The sequence below is a fragment of the Plasmodium yoelii genome, assembly GCF_900002385.2.
Source record: "Plasmodium yoelii strain 17X genome assembly, chromosome: 4".
NCBI lineage: Eukaryota > Apicomplexa > Aconoidasida > Haemosporida > Plasmodiidae > Plasmodium > Plasmodium yoelii.
This window is the reverse complement of record NC_036176.2, coordinates 695,042-710,163: the sequence shown is the minus strand read 5'-3', so window position 1 is coordinate 710,163 and position 15,122 is coordinate 695,042. Positions and strand designations below refer to the sequence as shown.

The window sequence follows — 15,122 nt, the reverse complement described above, 5'->3', positions numbered from 1 at the left end:
AAAAAAACAACTTAATTATATTTAAAAAAAAAAAAAAATATATGTGCATATATATGTGTGTATATACATGTATATATATATATACATGTGTGTGTGTGTGTGTGTGTGCATGATTGGCTAGCTTATGCTTTAATCCCTTTTGTGGTACAAAATTGGAACGTCTTGTAGAGTTGGGTTATCATAAATGTCATATTTTGTCAAAAATTGTGGCTTAATTGGGGGTTTAATATATTGTGTGTTTTTAAATTTAGGAAATGTAACAATATTTTTCATTCTTAAATATATTAAACTTCTATTTTCCTCAAAAGATTTGATATGTTCTGTTCTATATCTGTATAAATCATCTTCATGTAATTCTTCTAGCTCTTCTGGAATTACATTAACAATTAATATATTTTGTAAAACATGAAATGTATATTTAACTCTTCCATTTGTTAAAGATATTAAACTTGTATTTTTTGCTACTTTTACATTTTCACCTGGATAATATTTAAAATTTCTTTTTCTTGTTTTTTTTTCATAATTAAATGCAATAATTTTTCTTTGCTTAACTAATAATTGACCTGTCTGTACATATTCACCACTTAATCTTTTAATTCCAATTTTAGCTTTTTGGCCTTGCCCATTTGGTGAACTTCGACTTTTTCTTCGATATGAACTAGTTTTAACCATTTTATTTCTTTTAAACATTTTTATAAAATTTGTACCATTATTATTACTATAATTCCATATATTATAATTCACATTTTGTAAACAATTTATTAACATGTTCATATTTTTTCCAAAATTTGTACATAATATATTGCTTGTGCATATATTTTTTTTGTTTATAAAATTTTTTTTTATTCCTTCCTTATTAATATCCCTAATATTATTATTTATGGAATAAAACGTGTGTTGTCTTAAACTAGATTTTACGACAAATCCATTGTTAAAATAAGTTACTATTGAATTTATTTTATTCCCATTTTGTATTTTTATAAAAGGAAAATTTGTTAAATTGTTAAAATGTTTAAATATTTCCCTAGGAAAAAACATACTTACCTATTTCATTCAATTCTTAATATCTACATATATATAATTGCATATATCACATACAAGTATATAATCATATTTTCTGATATTTCCACTTTTTGCATTTTATTTTTATTATTTCCCCTTTTAAATAACATCCATTTTATATTTACATATGTTTTCCTTACTCACCTTTCTATATAATTTAAAAAAAAAAAATATATAATTTAAAAAAAAAAAAATAAATACCTCCCAAAACTTAAAATTACTTCATGTTTATAAAATAAGCACTACTGGAGAGAGAATTGGCGGAAAAATTGGCGGAAAAATTGTCGAAAAAAATGACGAAAAAATGACGAAAAAATGACGGAAAAATTGTCGAAAAAAATGACGAAAAAAATGACGAAAAAAATTACAACATATTTTTTTTCTTATTTAATAATATACAGCATATGAACAAACAAGAGATGCTCTATAATTCTTAGTATCTTTGTATGCACCTTAAGTATATATAGGCACGTGTGTTCAGATATATACTTGTATAATATTGTGTACGATTTTACAGGGAATAACTTTTTCCCCCTTTTTTTTAAAATGCTACTAAATGTGTTGAATTATATTCTATTCATATTTACATAAATATATGTCCCTCTTTTTCTTATTATTTAGAGGTACCTAACAAATACCATTATACATACATATACATACATATACATACATATACATACATATACATATATATACATAATTATGTTTTAAAGGTTTCAGAATTTTTTTTTTCTATTTTATTTTTTTACGATATAGTATATATTTTTTTTCCTTTTTTTTCCTTTTTTTTTCCTTTTTTTTTTTTTTTTTTTTTCATTTATTTAGAAAAAAAATCAATATATATCAGTATAGAATAAAACTTAATTATGTGTAACCGTTGTGTATTGGTTCGATATATATTTTATACAACTTTACGACAATGTTTATTATTGCGCATATGATATAATATGTTTTGTTTTTTCGCATATTTGTTTAGTCGCATATTTGTTTAGTCGCATATTTGTTTGTTTTTTTATTTCTATTTAAATAAATATCTTCACTTACCCACAAAAATAATGAATATTTTTTTTTCTTAAATAAAATAAATAGTGTGCCCCTTTAGTTCCTTTTTTTCCACACTCTTTAATAATTAAGCTAATCTAAACTTTTTTGTAAAAATAAACCTGAACATTTGTTAATCATTTTTTTGTAAAAATAATTTTGTTTGTATAAGTTAATCATTTTTTCATTTTTTTCGAGCCCTTCTATTTTGTGCATCTATTCGTTCAGCAATTTTCAATTTCTATACATTTAACATCGACTCGATATATCAGAAAGCAGGAAGTATCGATAAGTTTTAGTTCCAAATTGTTAAGTGATATCAATAGGAAACATGCAAGATCATTTTTTTAATGGAAAATTTAACATTTTTAATGGAACTCTTTTTGGCAATCTGTGCAAAATAAATGCGAATCAATATAAAGGAAAAGATTCAGAATCTGTAGAATTAAAAGATGATATCCATCTTAGAAGTAGAAATGATAAAAACAAAAGTACACAAAACTTGGCACTGGAAGAAACTGACTCAAATATATTAAGTTATGGTAATGCAGAAAAAATAAAAAAAAATTTAAATTCGCAACTCATTTATTCGTATTACAACAATTTTGCAACAAACAAATATATCGAATATGGCCCAGATCAAAAGGGTGTAAAAAATATGCACACGTATAGACACAATGATAGTGAATATGGCAAGAGTGAATATGGCAAGAGTGGATATGGAAAGAATGGCTACGGCACGAATGAATGTGGCAAGAATACACATTTAAGGAACGTAGACAGAATTAACAACTATAATTTAAATTTAAATAATAAAGCAATAAATAAGCAATCGAATTATGAACATATAAAAAATAATAATAAAAATGAATCATTATTTTTTAAAGAAGATAATACAATTTATAATGAATTTAAAAATCTAAAAAATGATATATTAGAATTACAAATTATGAATGTAAATTTACAGAAACAATTTTTAACTAGCCATATTTTAAATAATTCAAATGCAATACCACAACATATAATAATAAATAATAAAACTGAAGTAGCTTCAAATTCTCTTACTCAACTTGAAAATAACAATAATAATAATAATAATAATAACAAAAAAAAAAAAGGTCTTATTTATTTTTTATTAAAAAAAATACTAAGCAGTAAAATAAATCAAATGCTTATTGTATCATCTTTTTTTATTTCAATTTATATTGCTCACAAACATTGGCAACGTGCACTAAAAATAGCGGAAATCCAATCTAAAGTAAATTCTAATTTTATTTTAAAAACTGTCAAAACGATAGAGGAGATGGTAGGAATTCGAAATCGGTAGCGAACCACCCCCGATAAAAGAGGCCGATAAAAAAGCAGATAAAAAAGGCCGATAAAAAAGCAGATAAAAGAGGCCGATAAAAAAGGCCGATAAAAAAGGCCGACAAACGAATTAGCAATCAACGATACATGATTTGATTCCTCGCCCTTTTGAAACTTGATTAAATAATAAGTAAAAATTGTAAATATGTTTTTTAAATTAAAAATAAAATAAGTTAAATATATGAAGAAGGAAACATTAAAAGACATAAAAACATGATACATACAAATTATTAACTGAATAAAAACCATAAATTTCTTCAAAAAAAACAATTACATTTATGTTATGAATATTTTCTCGAAAGTATTTTATAAATTCTTCAATATAATTTATATTATCTTTTATTTTTTCATTTTTTTTATTTTTAAATTCACTTATAAAATTGCTAAATACTGTTGTATCTTTAACATATGGATGAAAATTTTCAGTTATTTTTCTATATAATTCATTTAAACATATTATGATATAATCAAATTTTGAAAATATTTTAGATGGATCATTTCTATATACATTTATTACATCATCAATATCTTGGATATATGAATAAAAATAATTATATAGAATTGCTGTTTTTGTTAAATCAAAACATTTTTTAATCATAAATTCATATGTCTCATCTATTTCAAATAAAAAAGAAAATGTTTTTTCAATAGACCCACAAAATTCGTTATGTGCAAATATCTCTTCCAAGATTCCGGGCAAGGCCTTCGCCATCTGTGTAATCTGCCAAGTAGCGAAGTGTCGAAGTAGAAAAATGAAGAGAAGTGGCGATGTAGCAGATGCAACAAAATGGGCAGATGTAACAAAATGGGCAGATGTAACAAAATGGGCAGATGCAACACAATGGGCAGATGCAACACAATGGGCAGATGCAACACAATGGGCAGATGCAACACAATGGGCAGATGTAACACAATGGGCAGATGCAACACAATGGGCAGGTGTGGGGAAGGACCGTTTTGATGAGGCAGTTGAAAATCGCAGTTTTGACATCAATAATACTTTTAAGTTTGCTAATTTGCAAATTTTTAATAAGAGAAACATGGAGAGTGTTTAAATCTATGTCAAAAATTTTCTTTTGTACATCTTCATATGTCAAGTTTTCAGATCCTTCAATAATGTTCGAGTTTTTTTCCAAAAAATTTGGAAATTTATCACATTTAGAGATATATATGTTAGTGTCTTTATTATCTTCATCATTATTACAATTTATAAATTTATTATTTTTATTAAATAACACAACTAATATTATAAATCTTTCAAAATTCTTTAATATTTTCATTTTTTTTTCTTTAAATAAATATATTAAAAATGTATTCTATTTGTTTCAATAATTAACCCATTTTGTTTATATATATATAAAGCTTTTACAAAACAAAATACTAAATGCACATATATGCTTTGTGAATTTTAGGAAATTTCTTTTACTATACAACGAAAAAAATAACGACAACACGAATTAAATATTGTTGGTCGGAATGGAAAAGAACAGGGCACGTATTTTACTTTTTAGAATTTTTTTCACATCTTTTCACATTCAGATTTTTTCAGATTTTTTTTTATTTTTTTTTTTATATTTTTTCAGATTTTTTTTTTATTTTTTTATTTTTTTTATTTTTTTAGGTCTCTTGGGTAGACCCCCCCCAATATAAATTGTTAAGATTGCCAAACAGGATGAAGAAACAAATAAAAGTATCAAAAAATAAAATATTCTCAAATGATTAAATATAGCACTTTATTTATTTGTGCATGCATATGAACCTATTTATTTTGTCCAATCTCAAGATGTTCATAAATTGTTATTTACATATATATACACACATCCTATTCTTGTTTTTTCTATATTTTTAAAAAAAATAACAATTCCAAGTACCGATCAAATTGTTTGCCATTTTCACAATCTTAGACTTTTTTATGCATGCATTTTTTTACATTTTTCCAACCCTATAACAAATAAGATATAACAAATAAGATATAACAAATAAGATATAACAAATAAGATATAAAATAAATACTGAAAATACAAAAGATTTGTTATTAAGTCGATACTTTTTTTTATGAACAAAAAATAACTCTTTAATATGTTGGGTGATTATTTGACCATATATAGGAACAAAGGAAATAGGAAAACATATTTCATAATAAATTTATAACTTATAATTTTTATTTTTATTTTTCCAAATCTAAAACATAATAGTAATAGGCCATTTGGGTGACCCTACTTTTATTTCAGCACTTCACTTCAAAAATCGTAAAAATCGTAAAAACTGTAAAAACTGTAAAAACTGTAAAATATATTGTTTGTTAATTTATCAAACAGTTTTATTTTGTTTTATATTTTTATATTTTTTTTTTTATTTTTTTTTTTATTTTTTTTTTTTTTTTTTTTTTTTTTTTTTTTTTTTTTTTTTTTATTTTTTTTTATTTTTTTTTTTTTGAAAAAAAGAAATCATGGCAATGATAAAATTGTAAGAAACATAAACAAATAAGATAGAATATGCAAAAATGCAAAATAAACAAATCGAGGAATATGGGATTTGTTTTACTGTTAACTGACCACTGCCGCAGTTAACACAAGATTGTACGCCCAGATATTACCAACATTTTCTGAACGCATCTACAATTTTCTGAACATTTTCACAAAGGTCACCAAACGAATAAACAAGATGAATGCATTCCCAACCAACGCCGCCAATTATAGAAACCGAGCTTTAAATAGTTCAGGAAAAAACGCAAATATAAATTATAAAATAAATTCTTATGCAAATAAAAATTTGATATTTTGCCCAGAATGTAATTTACCATTTAATACAAAACTTCGAATAAATCCATGTTATCATATTGTTTGTGGAAAATGTTATGAAACATCTTTACAAAAGAATCAAAGTTGTATAATATGCAATTCAGAAATAAATGATGTTGATTTTATATTTCAAAATGATAATATATATATATGTCCATATAATTTTTGCAAAAAAGGTTATCTAAATTTGAAAAGCTATAATTATCATATTTATTTTAAACATGAATTTTTAAAGGATCATGATCAAAATTATGAATCAAATTTTCATAAAGAAAATACCAACGAAATTGTAAAAGATGATTCTCTCAGTTATCTAGATGTGCCCGACTTTGCAAATAAAAATGCGGCAGACTTTCCAACCAGTTTCAATAATAAACAGAATAGCCCCTTCCTTGGAAAGCATAATGCAATAAACAAACCCGCTAGCGAAAACATACCAACTAACATTAACAACAAAATTAATCCATCTTTCATAAATAACAAAATAAATATTCCTGATAATTGGAATTTTACATCTATGCCATTTAAATTTAATTTTAACATACCAACAAACGAAAAGTATAACACAAACGAAAAGTATAATATAAATGAAAAATATAACACAAATAATATAAATACAAAAAAAAATAATGAAGAGCAAGAAGAAGATGATTATGATAATTTAGAAGACCTAATGTGATCATCCAAAACTTAATTTTTACAAAAAAATTACCATAAAATATTATATAATTTAATTTGGAAAAATATATTTCTTCTTTTCCTTTTCATGTACACCCAGAGGCACTGACGGGATCACGATGTTTTGTGGCATATAGTGGTCTGAAAAAAAACAAAAAAAAACAAAAAAAATGAGGAAAAAAAAAACAAAAAAAATAAGGAAAAAAAATGAGGAAAAAAAATGAGGAAAAAAAATGAGGAAAAACAAATTTATAATGACGGTCACATCCACCGTTTTTAACTCACCCTTGAAAACGTTCCTGACCAAAGCACAAAAAGATCCAAAGAAAATCATGAAAATGGAAAATAACTCAATTTTCAAACTAAAAGTTGCTTTAAATATGTCCTTCATATTAAAAAAATATTCCCGTGTATTATATATAATTATAACAATAAGCATAGACGAATTTATATACTTAAAAAAAATAACCCAAAAAAAAGGAATATATTTTTTTTCATTTCCAGACATTGCTATATTCAAATTTTTTCTCAAAATTTCTAAATTACCAATATATAACCAATATAAACATTTTTTTAAAATAATAATTTTATTAAATTTTTGTAACATTTCATCATGTTTATTTTTATGACTTGTACATAATTTTTCTTGAATTTTTATTTTTTTAATTATTTCAATATAAGAAATAATTATTGTAATTACATTTAAAACAATACCTATTATTATTAATCTAATCATATTACGTTTTTCTGAATAAATTATAAATAATAAAGGAAGTATAATAATCCATGTTGTAAAATTTAATAAACATGATATAACACCACATTGTATCATTTGCATTTTCATTCCAAATAACCATGATGCATATATTATCTGTGCTGCAATAATAAATATAAGATAGCTTCTATATAAATTATATAAAATTATTTCACTAACAATATTGTCATTTCTTCTAAAATCGACTATATGTATTATTGTAAATATATATATAAAAATAAATAAAACAAAAATACCATATTTTTTTAATAATATATTATAAATTTTAGAAATAAAATTTTTAATTCTAATAATAAAATTTCCTCTACAAATATATATTCCATTTTCTTTATTTTCTACTACATATCCTTCATTCATATTCCTATTCATATTTTCACTTCTCTTTTTATCATCACCATTATATTTTTCTCCTTTTCCAATATTATCATCTTTATTTTTATCCATTCCAAAATCGTTTATATCTTTCTTTTCATTTCTCATGAACCCAAAACTCATATCTGAATCTGTCCAGTCACAATATGAGCTTTCTCTATTACTTGTAGATGTACTTGTAGAAACAATATATGAATTTATATCACTACTACTTTCATTTTTTAAATATAATATATTTTTTTCTTTTTTTTTATTATTATCATCTTTTATAGATCCTTCAATATTTTGGTTTTCTTTTCCATTGCAATAATATTCACTTGAATTTGTTTCTCTTTTTTTTGAAAAGCTACTCTTCAAATTGGTATTACTATTACTATTATTATTATTGCTATTACTATTATTATTGTTTTTATTATTACTATTTTTATTATTGTTTTTATTGTTGTTATTATTATCGCCGAATAAATTACCACTTTGGGGGGCATTATAAAAATCTGTTTTACTCCCTTTTTTTTCTTTTTTATTTTTTAAATTCACATTTTTATTAGTTGAAAATGCACAATCGGCTGTTTGATATCCACCTTCTTCTTCTGTGTTAAAAATAAAATTCTCTTTTTTTTCTTTTTTTTCTTTTTTTTCTTTTTTTTCTTTTTTTTCGTTTCCTGTTATATTTGATTCTGTATTTTTAGTTGTCATTGTTTTTGCTGGTTTACTTGTAAAATAATTCAAATTTTTAAATATATTTTTTTTTTTTTTTTTTTGGCTAGCTATTTCATAATCGCTAGTTGATTTTACACTTTTTTTTTTTGAATAATAAGAGGATGTATAAGACCTATTACTATTTGATATATTTTTAAAATCAGATTTTTCATATATTTTAACTAACGATTTATATGTATAAATTTTTTTTCCTGTATTTAATAAATTATATTTATAATTTTCAGCTATTTCAGTTAAAATGTTAAAAGGTCCCAACAATTGCATTAACACAATAAATACTGTAGAAAAAAGAAAAGAATATGAACTAAAAAATAGACATAATTTTTGCCAAACAGAATACATAGAACTACCTGAACCAGAATTATAAATATTTCCATTATTATCTTTTAATTCTTGTAACATATTTATATATGTATTACACTTCATAAAATTAAATTTTCCTCCACTACCCAACCCCTTATTATATAAAAAATATTCATGTGCTTCATTTTTTAAATAAAAATACATATTTAACATATAAAAACCAAATGTGTATAAATTTATTGTCATTATATTAGTGTTAGTATGAAAATAAGAAGCAAATGTGCTTAAAATAAATATAGATGAACTTCTTGCTAATGTACCATATAAAAAAATTGTTAATTTAAGAAAACCAATCTCTTTAAATATTGAAACAATCTCTTCATATATTTTCTTCGATTGAGGTATATAAAAAAAAAATGTATTCATAGTAACTACTGATTTGGTAGTAATCCAATTAATTATGATAACAAAAATAAAAAATTTAAAAACCCGAATATTTTCTCTTAATAAAATAAAATAACAAAATAATATAAATAAGGTAGATATCAAAATTAGATAAATATAATTTCCTTTATTTCCTATAAACCATAAATTTTCATAAAAATTTACTATAACCTTATCATTATATGATATACAATAATTTATTGATTCCATATAAATATTATTAGGATCAGATGCACATCCTTTTCCTGGATTTGTTAAATCAACAAAAACTTTTGTCATACCATATTTTGCTTCATTTGATATATTATATAATCTTATAATATTTTGTAAAAGCTCAGCAGAAAAATTACATATTTCTTTTGCACAAAACGTTATAGTTCCAAATAAAGAAAATATAGTTAATATTCCCATATGTGGTGAAAGCATTCTACATGACTTTACGTAATTGCCTTGTGATACTAAACCTAAACATTGATGAAAAATAAATAAAGGAAATGCATATATTGCATAAAGAAAAGAATATACTAATGTTAAAGATTCTGGTGAATAAAATATATTATTATTGTAATGGTTACAAGATTGCCATCCTGAATTATCACATATAACTACAACACAACATAATAAAAAAAATGTTCCACCCCATCCTAACTGTACACGCCCAGTTACTATATTTTTAGTTTCTGTCTTATTTTCTATATTATTATAATTATTATCATTTTTTATTTTTACAAAATAATCTGTATCTTTAAACCACTTATAACTTTCCTTTAATAAATTTTTCTTAAATAATGCAATCGACTCTTTCTCAATTTCATTTTTTAAAAATTCTTCTCCTTTTTTCATTTTGTTCATCAAACTGGTTTTCCAATCTGTTTAAATATATATATATACATTTATTCTTCACACAGAATTGTGTCAATATATCTCTACATTATTGTTTATATTTTTTACGTTTTTTTTTTACGTTTTTGCTGATCTTTCAAAGTGCCCATGCTCTGACAGCAATAAATAAAAACACACACACAAACTCCACACCAATTTTTAAGACTATAAATTGTAAGATTGTAAGACTATAAATTGTAAGATTGTAAGACTATAAATTGTAAGATTGTAAGACTATAAATTGTAAGATTGTAAGACTATAAATTGTAAGACTATAAATTATAAGACTATAAATTATAAGATATAAATTATAAGATTGTAATCAAATTTTACTTCCCCAAAATGCACACACATATATTATACCCTATGTTTTCCCGTTTTAAAAAAAACATGTACATACACCTGTACATGCAACAATATACGAGATATTTTTTTCAATCCACCTTCATTTTGTCAAAAAACGTAGAAAAGTAAATGTGAATATGGGAATGTGCGATTTATGGATTATGTAGATATTAACCCAGTCCATATTGCATTGCAAAAATATTTATTATTGTATTTTTTTTTCACCTTAAATGTATGAACAATTCATGTTTTTAACATGCTATTTTTTAATAAATATTAACAGTTCATATTATTTGTAATGAAAAAGTGAATTTTAAATCAAGTCTAAACACTTTATCTATACATTATACACACATAAATTACCTTTATGTATATAAGTACATATTAGCAATTTTGCTACATTTAAAATATAAAATAATAATAATAATAGCCTCTTAGCAAATAAAAATTATGTATTCACCAATTTAATCTTGTAAATATACATGTGTAACACTTCATTACAGGAAATACACAATCAGTATAAATAATACAAGAAAATGAGCAAAAAGAAAAATACAATATATTCGAACAATTTATAGAAAAAAAAATACCTCAATTAACAATTGGGGCATATTTTCTTCTCTTTCTATATACATACATACATACATATACATATACATATCAATGGGTACATAATCAAATTGCAAAAATGGAAAAATGAAATGTATGCATAAGACAAAACGAAATCAAATAGGGAACATGTATATGCATATAATTAGATGGCTTGATATTCAATTTAAAAAAAAAAAAAAAAAAAAACCATCTAAAATAAATTCATAACTATTTATTAAATATAAAACTAAAGAGGCTTGAATTATTAAGTTAAAATAATTCTTATTCCTTATCAAGATGTAATAGATTGAATAACATAATTTCCCATAATAGGGTTCATATGTTTAATGGTCTTAATCATATTATTTTGGGGGATGGTATTTACTAATGTATTAGGTAATATATAATTTTTGAATGTAGAATAAAAATATGGGTTAATTAAAAAATAATTATAAATACTTTGATCATAATCATTCATATGATTTGCGAAATTTATATATGGAATATATAAAGGATCCATATTATTTAAATTATATGGCCCAACATAATAATTATTATTTTTATAATTTTTCTTTTTATTAGGATTATTTGACAACTTTGGAATATTTTGTAACTTTTTTGAAAAAGGATAATTATTTTGTGAACCGTCATCTTGGCAAATGATAACATTATTACAGTCGAATTTTGTGACATGCTCAATTAATTGATAATTATTGTTTGTTTTTGTTCTGTCGTTATGTGAATTGCTTGGGGGTTTGGGTTCAACTAGCGAATTTAAAGTTTCAGTGTAACCTACATTGTTGTAATTAAAAATGTTAACAATTTTAATCTTATCACTTTTTTATAATAGAAAAAATATACGTATGCATGTATGTATGTATGTATATATATATGCATATACATATGCATATGTATGTGCATGTCAAATATAGATACCCACACTATATTGAAATATTTATATTTATTCATACTTGCTATCTTTTGGTTAGTTAAAATATTCTCTGGCCTAACTTTTGTTGTTGCTAAAGTTTTGGGATCTGGAACAACTCGAGCAGTTCCAATAGGAACATGAGAAGAATGATGACAAAATCTGCAAAACTTGCCCATGTGACATCCTCTGGTCCATTCATATCGGCAGGGGTTGCAAGTTCCTATATTAAAAAAAATAGGTGAAAAAAAATATTGCATGTTCATATAATTATCCCAATATTTAGGTGAAAAAAATATTGCATGTTCATATAATTATCCCAATATTTAGGTGAAAAAAATATTGCATGTTCATATAATTATGCCAATATTTAGGTGAAAAAAAATATTGCATGTTCATATAATATGCCAATATTTAGGTGAAAAAAATATTGCATGTTCATATAATTATCCCAATATTTAGGTGAAAAAAATATTGCATGTTCATATAATTATGCCAATATTTAGGTGAAAAAAAATATTGCATGTTCATATAATATGCCAATATTTAGGTGAAAAAAAACATTACATGTTCATATAATTATGCCAATATTTAGGTAAAAAATACGATGTTAATAATTTTTTGTGTATATTACCCTTTTCGTGGAATTGTGTTCCGAAGGATGGAATCTTATCATCGTTATTCTCCATAGGTACAATTGGTGAATTTATTGTTGGCTCTGATTTTTTATCCATAAGACAACGAGTTTTATTCTTGGCCTCATAATTACAATCCTTTTTTTTTTTTTTTTCGCTAGAAAAATATTTTTTATTTTCTGAACTGTTCATTTGGTCGGTTTTTGGAAGTTCATATAATTTAGGTCCATAAACTAAATCAGCAGAATCTATTGTGTACATTCTTCTTAATTTGAATTTACTTTTTTCCTGGGGAATATTAATAAAACACTTATTAACAGAATTAGATAATATATCTCGATTTTCTGGTAAATCAATCCACCTTTTTGTTTTATTTTTGTTGTGATTATGATATCTTTCTATTTTATTTTCTTTCATGTTTTTATCCATTTTCATAATTAAAAATACAAATATCGAGCTAAAAGTTTGAGCATACACAAGTATGTAATATATGTGTGTATCTTTTTCTCCTATATATATATATGTGTATATATTTTGAAAAAAATAAAACTTGAAAATATTAAAAAATAAAAAAATTAATAAATAAAATTATATGCAAAATTACGAATATTTATAATTGACAATATCTATAGTTATATATACATATAATATTAATAATTAATAATTTTTTACATATATTATGCACATGTAAAATATGTGGACATTTATATGAAAGGGGAATTAGGAAACCTAAAGGAAATGTATCCTATAAGTTTGGAAATATATTCATAAACGTTTTTAAGCAAATTTCAAAAAAAAAAAAAAATTTTATTTTTTTTTTATTTATTTTTATTTTTTTCTATGTATGCCATTTAAAATTCATAACATATAAAGCTAAAGGAATATAAGCGTAAATAGTCTTGATAATAATTTGTAGAGATCAAAATATAAAAAAAAATTAATAGTAAAAATATATAAAAAGTAATAGCAATAATAATAATAATAATATACACATTATTTATAATTTATGTATTTGTAGATTTATTTGAATATACAAAATTTTTATTTTCTATAATGTATATTAGAAGGATTTGTATTAACAATTAAAAAATATATTAAATAAGAAAAAATAAAATTAAATAAAATAAAATAAAATTAAATTAAATAAAATTAAATTAAATTATATATTCATAATATTTAAAATTAAAAAAATATAAAATATTTAAAATTAACAAAATACGTACACAACATCCTAAGAAAATATATCTGTAGACGTAGTATAGATATATTGATATAGGCAGTAATGGTATCGTTACATCGAATTATGGTGCATGTATGGGGTTATCTGCATACGTATTCCTAAGCTAATATAAATAATGCACACTAAGCAAATACATATACTATTATATAACCGATATATATATCTATATATAATATACAATATACAAGGGTGCATATATACTAGGCAATGATTATATTCATAAAAATAGGATGCATCAAACTTATTAATATATATATAAGGGTAAGGTATATATTAAAAAAACACTGTTTAATAAGATCCACAAATAAAGGCTTAGATAAGTTTTATTTAAAGTTTCAAATTTTTAATATGAAAGTATATACTTTAGGAAAAACATAATTATCCATATATCCATATATATATATATACAATTATCCATATATACATATATTATTATTTTCGGGTAGTCCTCTCTCTCTTTTCTTATATTTCTCTATTTATATAAACGCAAAATTTAATATAAAAAAATAAGCATGTAAATAAAATGTCAAGTCTTATTCATAATGTTTTATGTATCCCCAGGGATTATAAATATTTATATATTCCTAAAAGTATGCTATATGAAATACTTTGATATTATATTAACAAACGTGTTAATAAATATACCAACAAAATTATATAAATATTTAATTAATAATAATAAAGGTATCGTTAAAATTTAATGAAAGTATTTTTGTTAAAATCACGATAAAATAAATTTTTGTGTAAAGATAAAAAAAATATGCTTTATTAAAATTATGATTAAAATAATATCATTTTTTTTTTTTATTATAAAAATAATAATATATAAAATATAAAAATAATAATATATTAAATATTTATAATTTTTATGTAGAAATTTTTTTTTTTTTTTTTTTAGAATAAAAAGAACAACACATAACACGACTAAAAAAAGTAC

The 15,122-nt window shown here is 22.7% G+C and overlaps 6 protein-coding genes across 6 annotated transcripts; 2 read left to right on the top strand and 4 right to left on the bottom strand.

The window, feature by feature from the left end:
* Nucleotides 1-129: 129 nt before the first annotated feature.
* Nucleotides 130-1,038, bottom strand: PY17X_0416700 (mitochondrial ribosomal protein L27 precursor, putative; the record flags this gene model as incomplete). Its single annotated transcript, XM_726371.1, has 1 exon — nucleotides 130-1,038. One exon carries the CDS (start codon nucleotides 1,036-1,038, stop codon nucleotides 130-132), a length of 909 nt encoding a protein of 302 aa, XP_731464.1.
* A 1,396-nt stretch (nucleotides 1,039-2,434) lies between these two features.
* Nucleotides 2,435-3,430, top strand: PY17X_0416600 (microneme associated antigen, putative; the record flags this gene model as incomplete). Its single annotated transcript, XM_726372.1, has 1 exon — nucleotides 2,435-3,430. The coding sequence occupies one exon, from the start codon at nucleotides 2,435-2,437 to the stop codon at nucleotides 3,428-3,430; it is 996 nt and encodes a 331-aa protein (XP_731465.1).
* Nucleotides 3,431-3,667: 237 nt separating this feature from the next.
* Nucleotides 3,668-4,751, bottom strand: PY17X_0416500 (conserved Plasmodium protein, unknown function; the record flags this gene model as incomplete). The annotated part of the gene is made up of 2 exons (XM_022955108.1): nucleotides 3,668-4,192; nucleotides 4,425-4,751. 2 exons carry the CDS (start codon nucleotides 4,749-4,751, stop codon nucleotides 3,668-3,670), a joined length of 852 nt encoding a protein of 283 aa, XP_022811579.1.
* Nucleotides 4,752-6,135: 1,384 nt separating this feature from the next.
* PY17X_0416400 (uncharacterized protein) lies at nucleotides 6,136-6,951 on the top strand (the record flags this gene model as incomplete). Its single annotated transcript, XM_721407.2, has 1 exon — nucleotides 6,136-6,951. One exon carries the CDS (start codon nucleotides 6,136-6,138, stop codon nucleotides 6,949-6,951), a length of 816 nt encoding a protein of 271 aa, XP_726500.2.
* A 51-nt stretch (nucleotides 6,952-7,002) lies between these two features.
* PY17X_0416300 (conserved Plasmodium protein, unknown function) lies at nucleotides 7,003-10,407 on the bottom strand (the record flags this gene model as incomplete). Its single annotated transcript, XM_721408.2, has 2 exons — nucleotides 7,003-7,091; nucleotides 7,236-10,407. The coding sequence occupies 2 exons, from the start codon at nucleotides 10,405-10,407 to the stop codon at nucleotides 7,003-7,005; spliced, it is 3,261 nt and encodes a 1,086-aa protein (XP_726501.2).
* A 1,267-nt stretch (nucleotides 10,408-11,674) lies between these two features.
* On the bottom strand, nucleotides 11,675-13,374 carry PY17X_0416200 (zinc finger protein, putative; the record flags this gene model as incomplete). The annotated part of the gene is made up of 3 exons (XM_721410.2): nucleotides 11,675-12,174; nucleotides 12,354-12,533; nucleotides 12,945-13,374. 3 exons carry the CDS (start codon nucleotides 13,372-13,374, stop codon nucleotides 11,675-11,677), a joined length of 1,110 nt encoding a protein of 369 aa, XP_726503.2.
* Nucleotides 13,375-15,122: the final 1,748 nt, after the last annotated feature.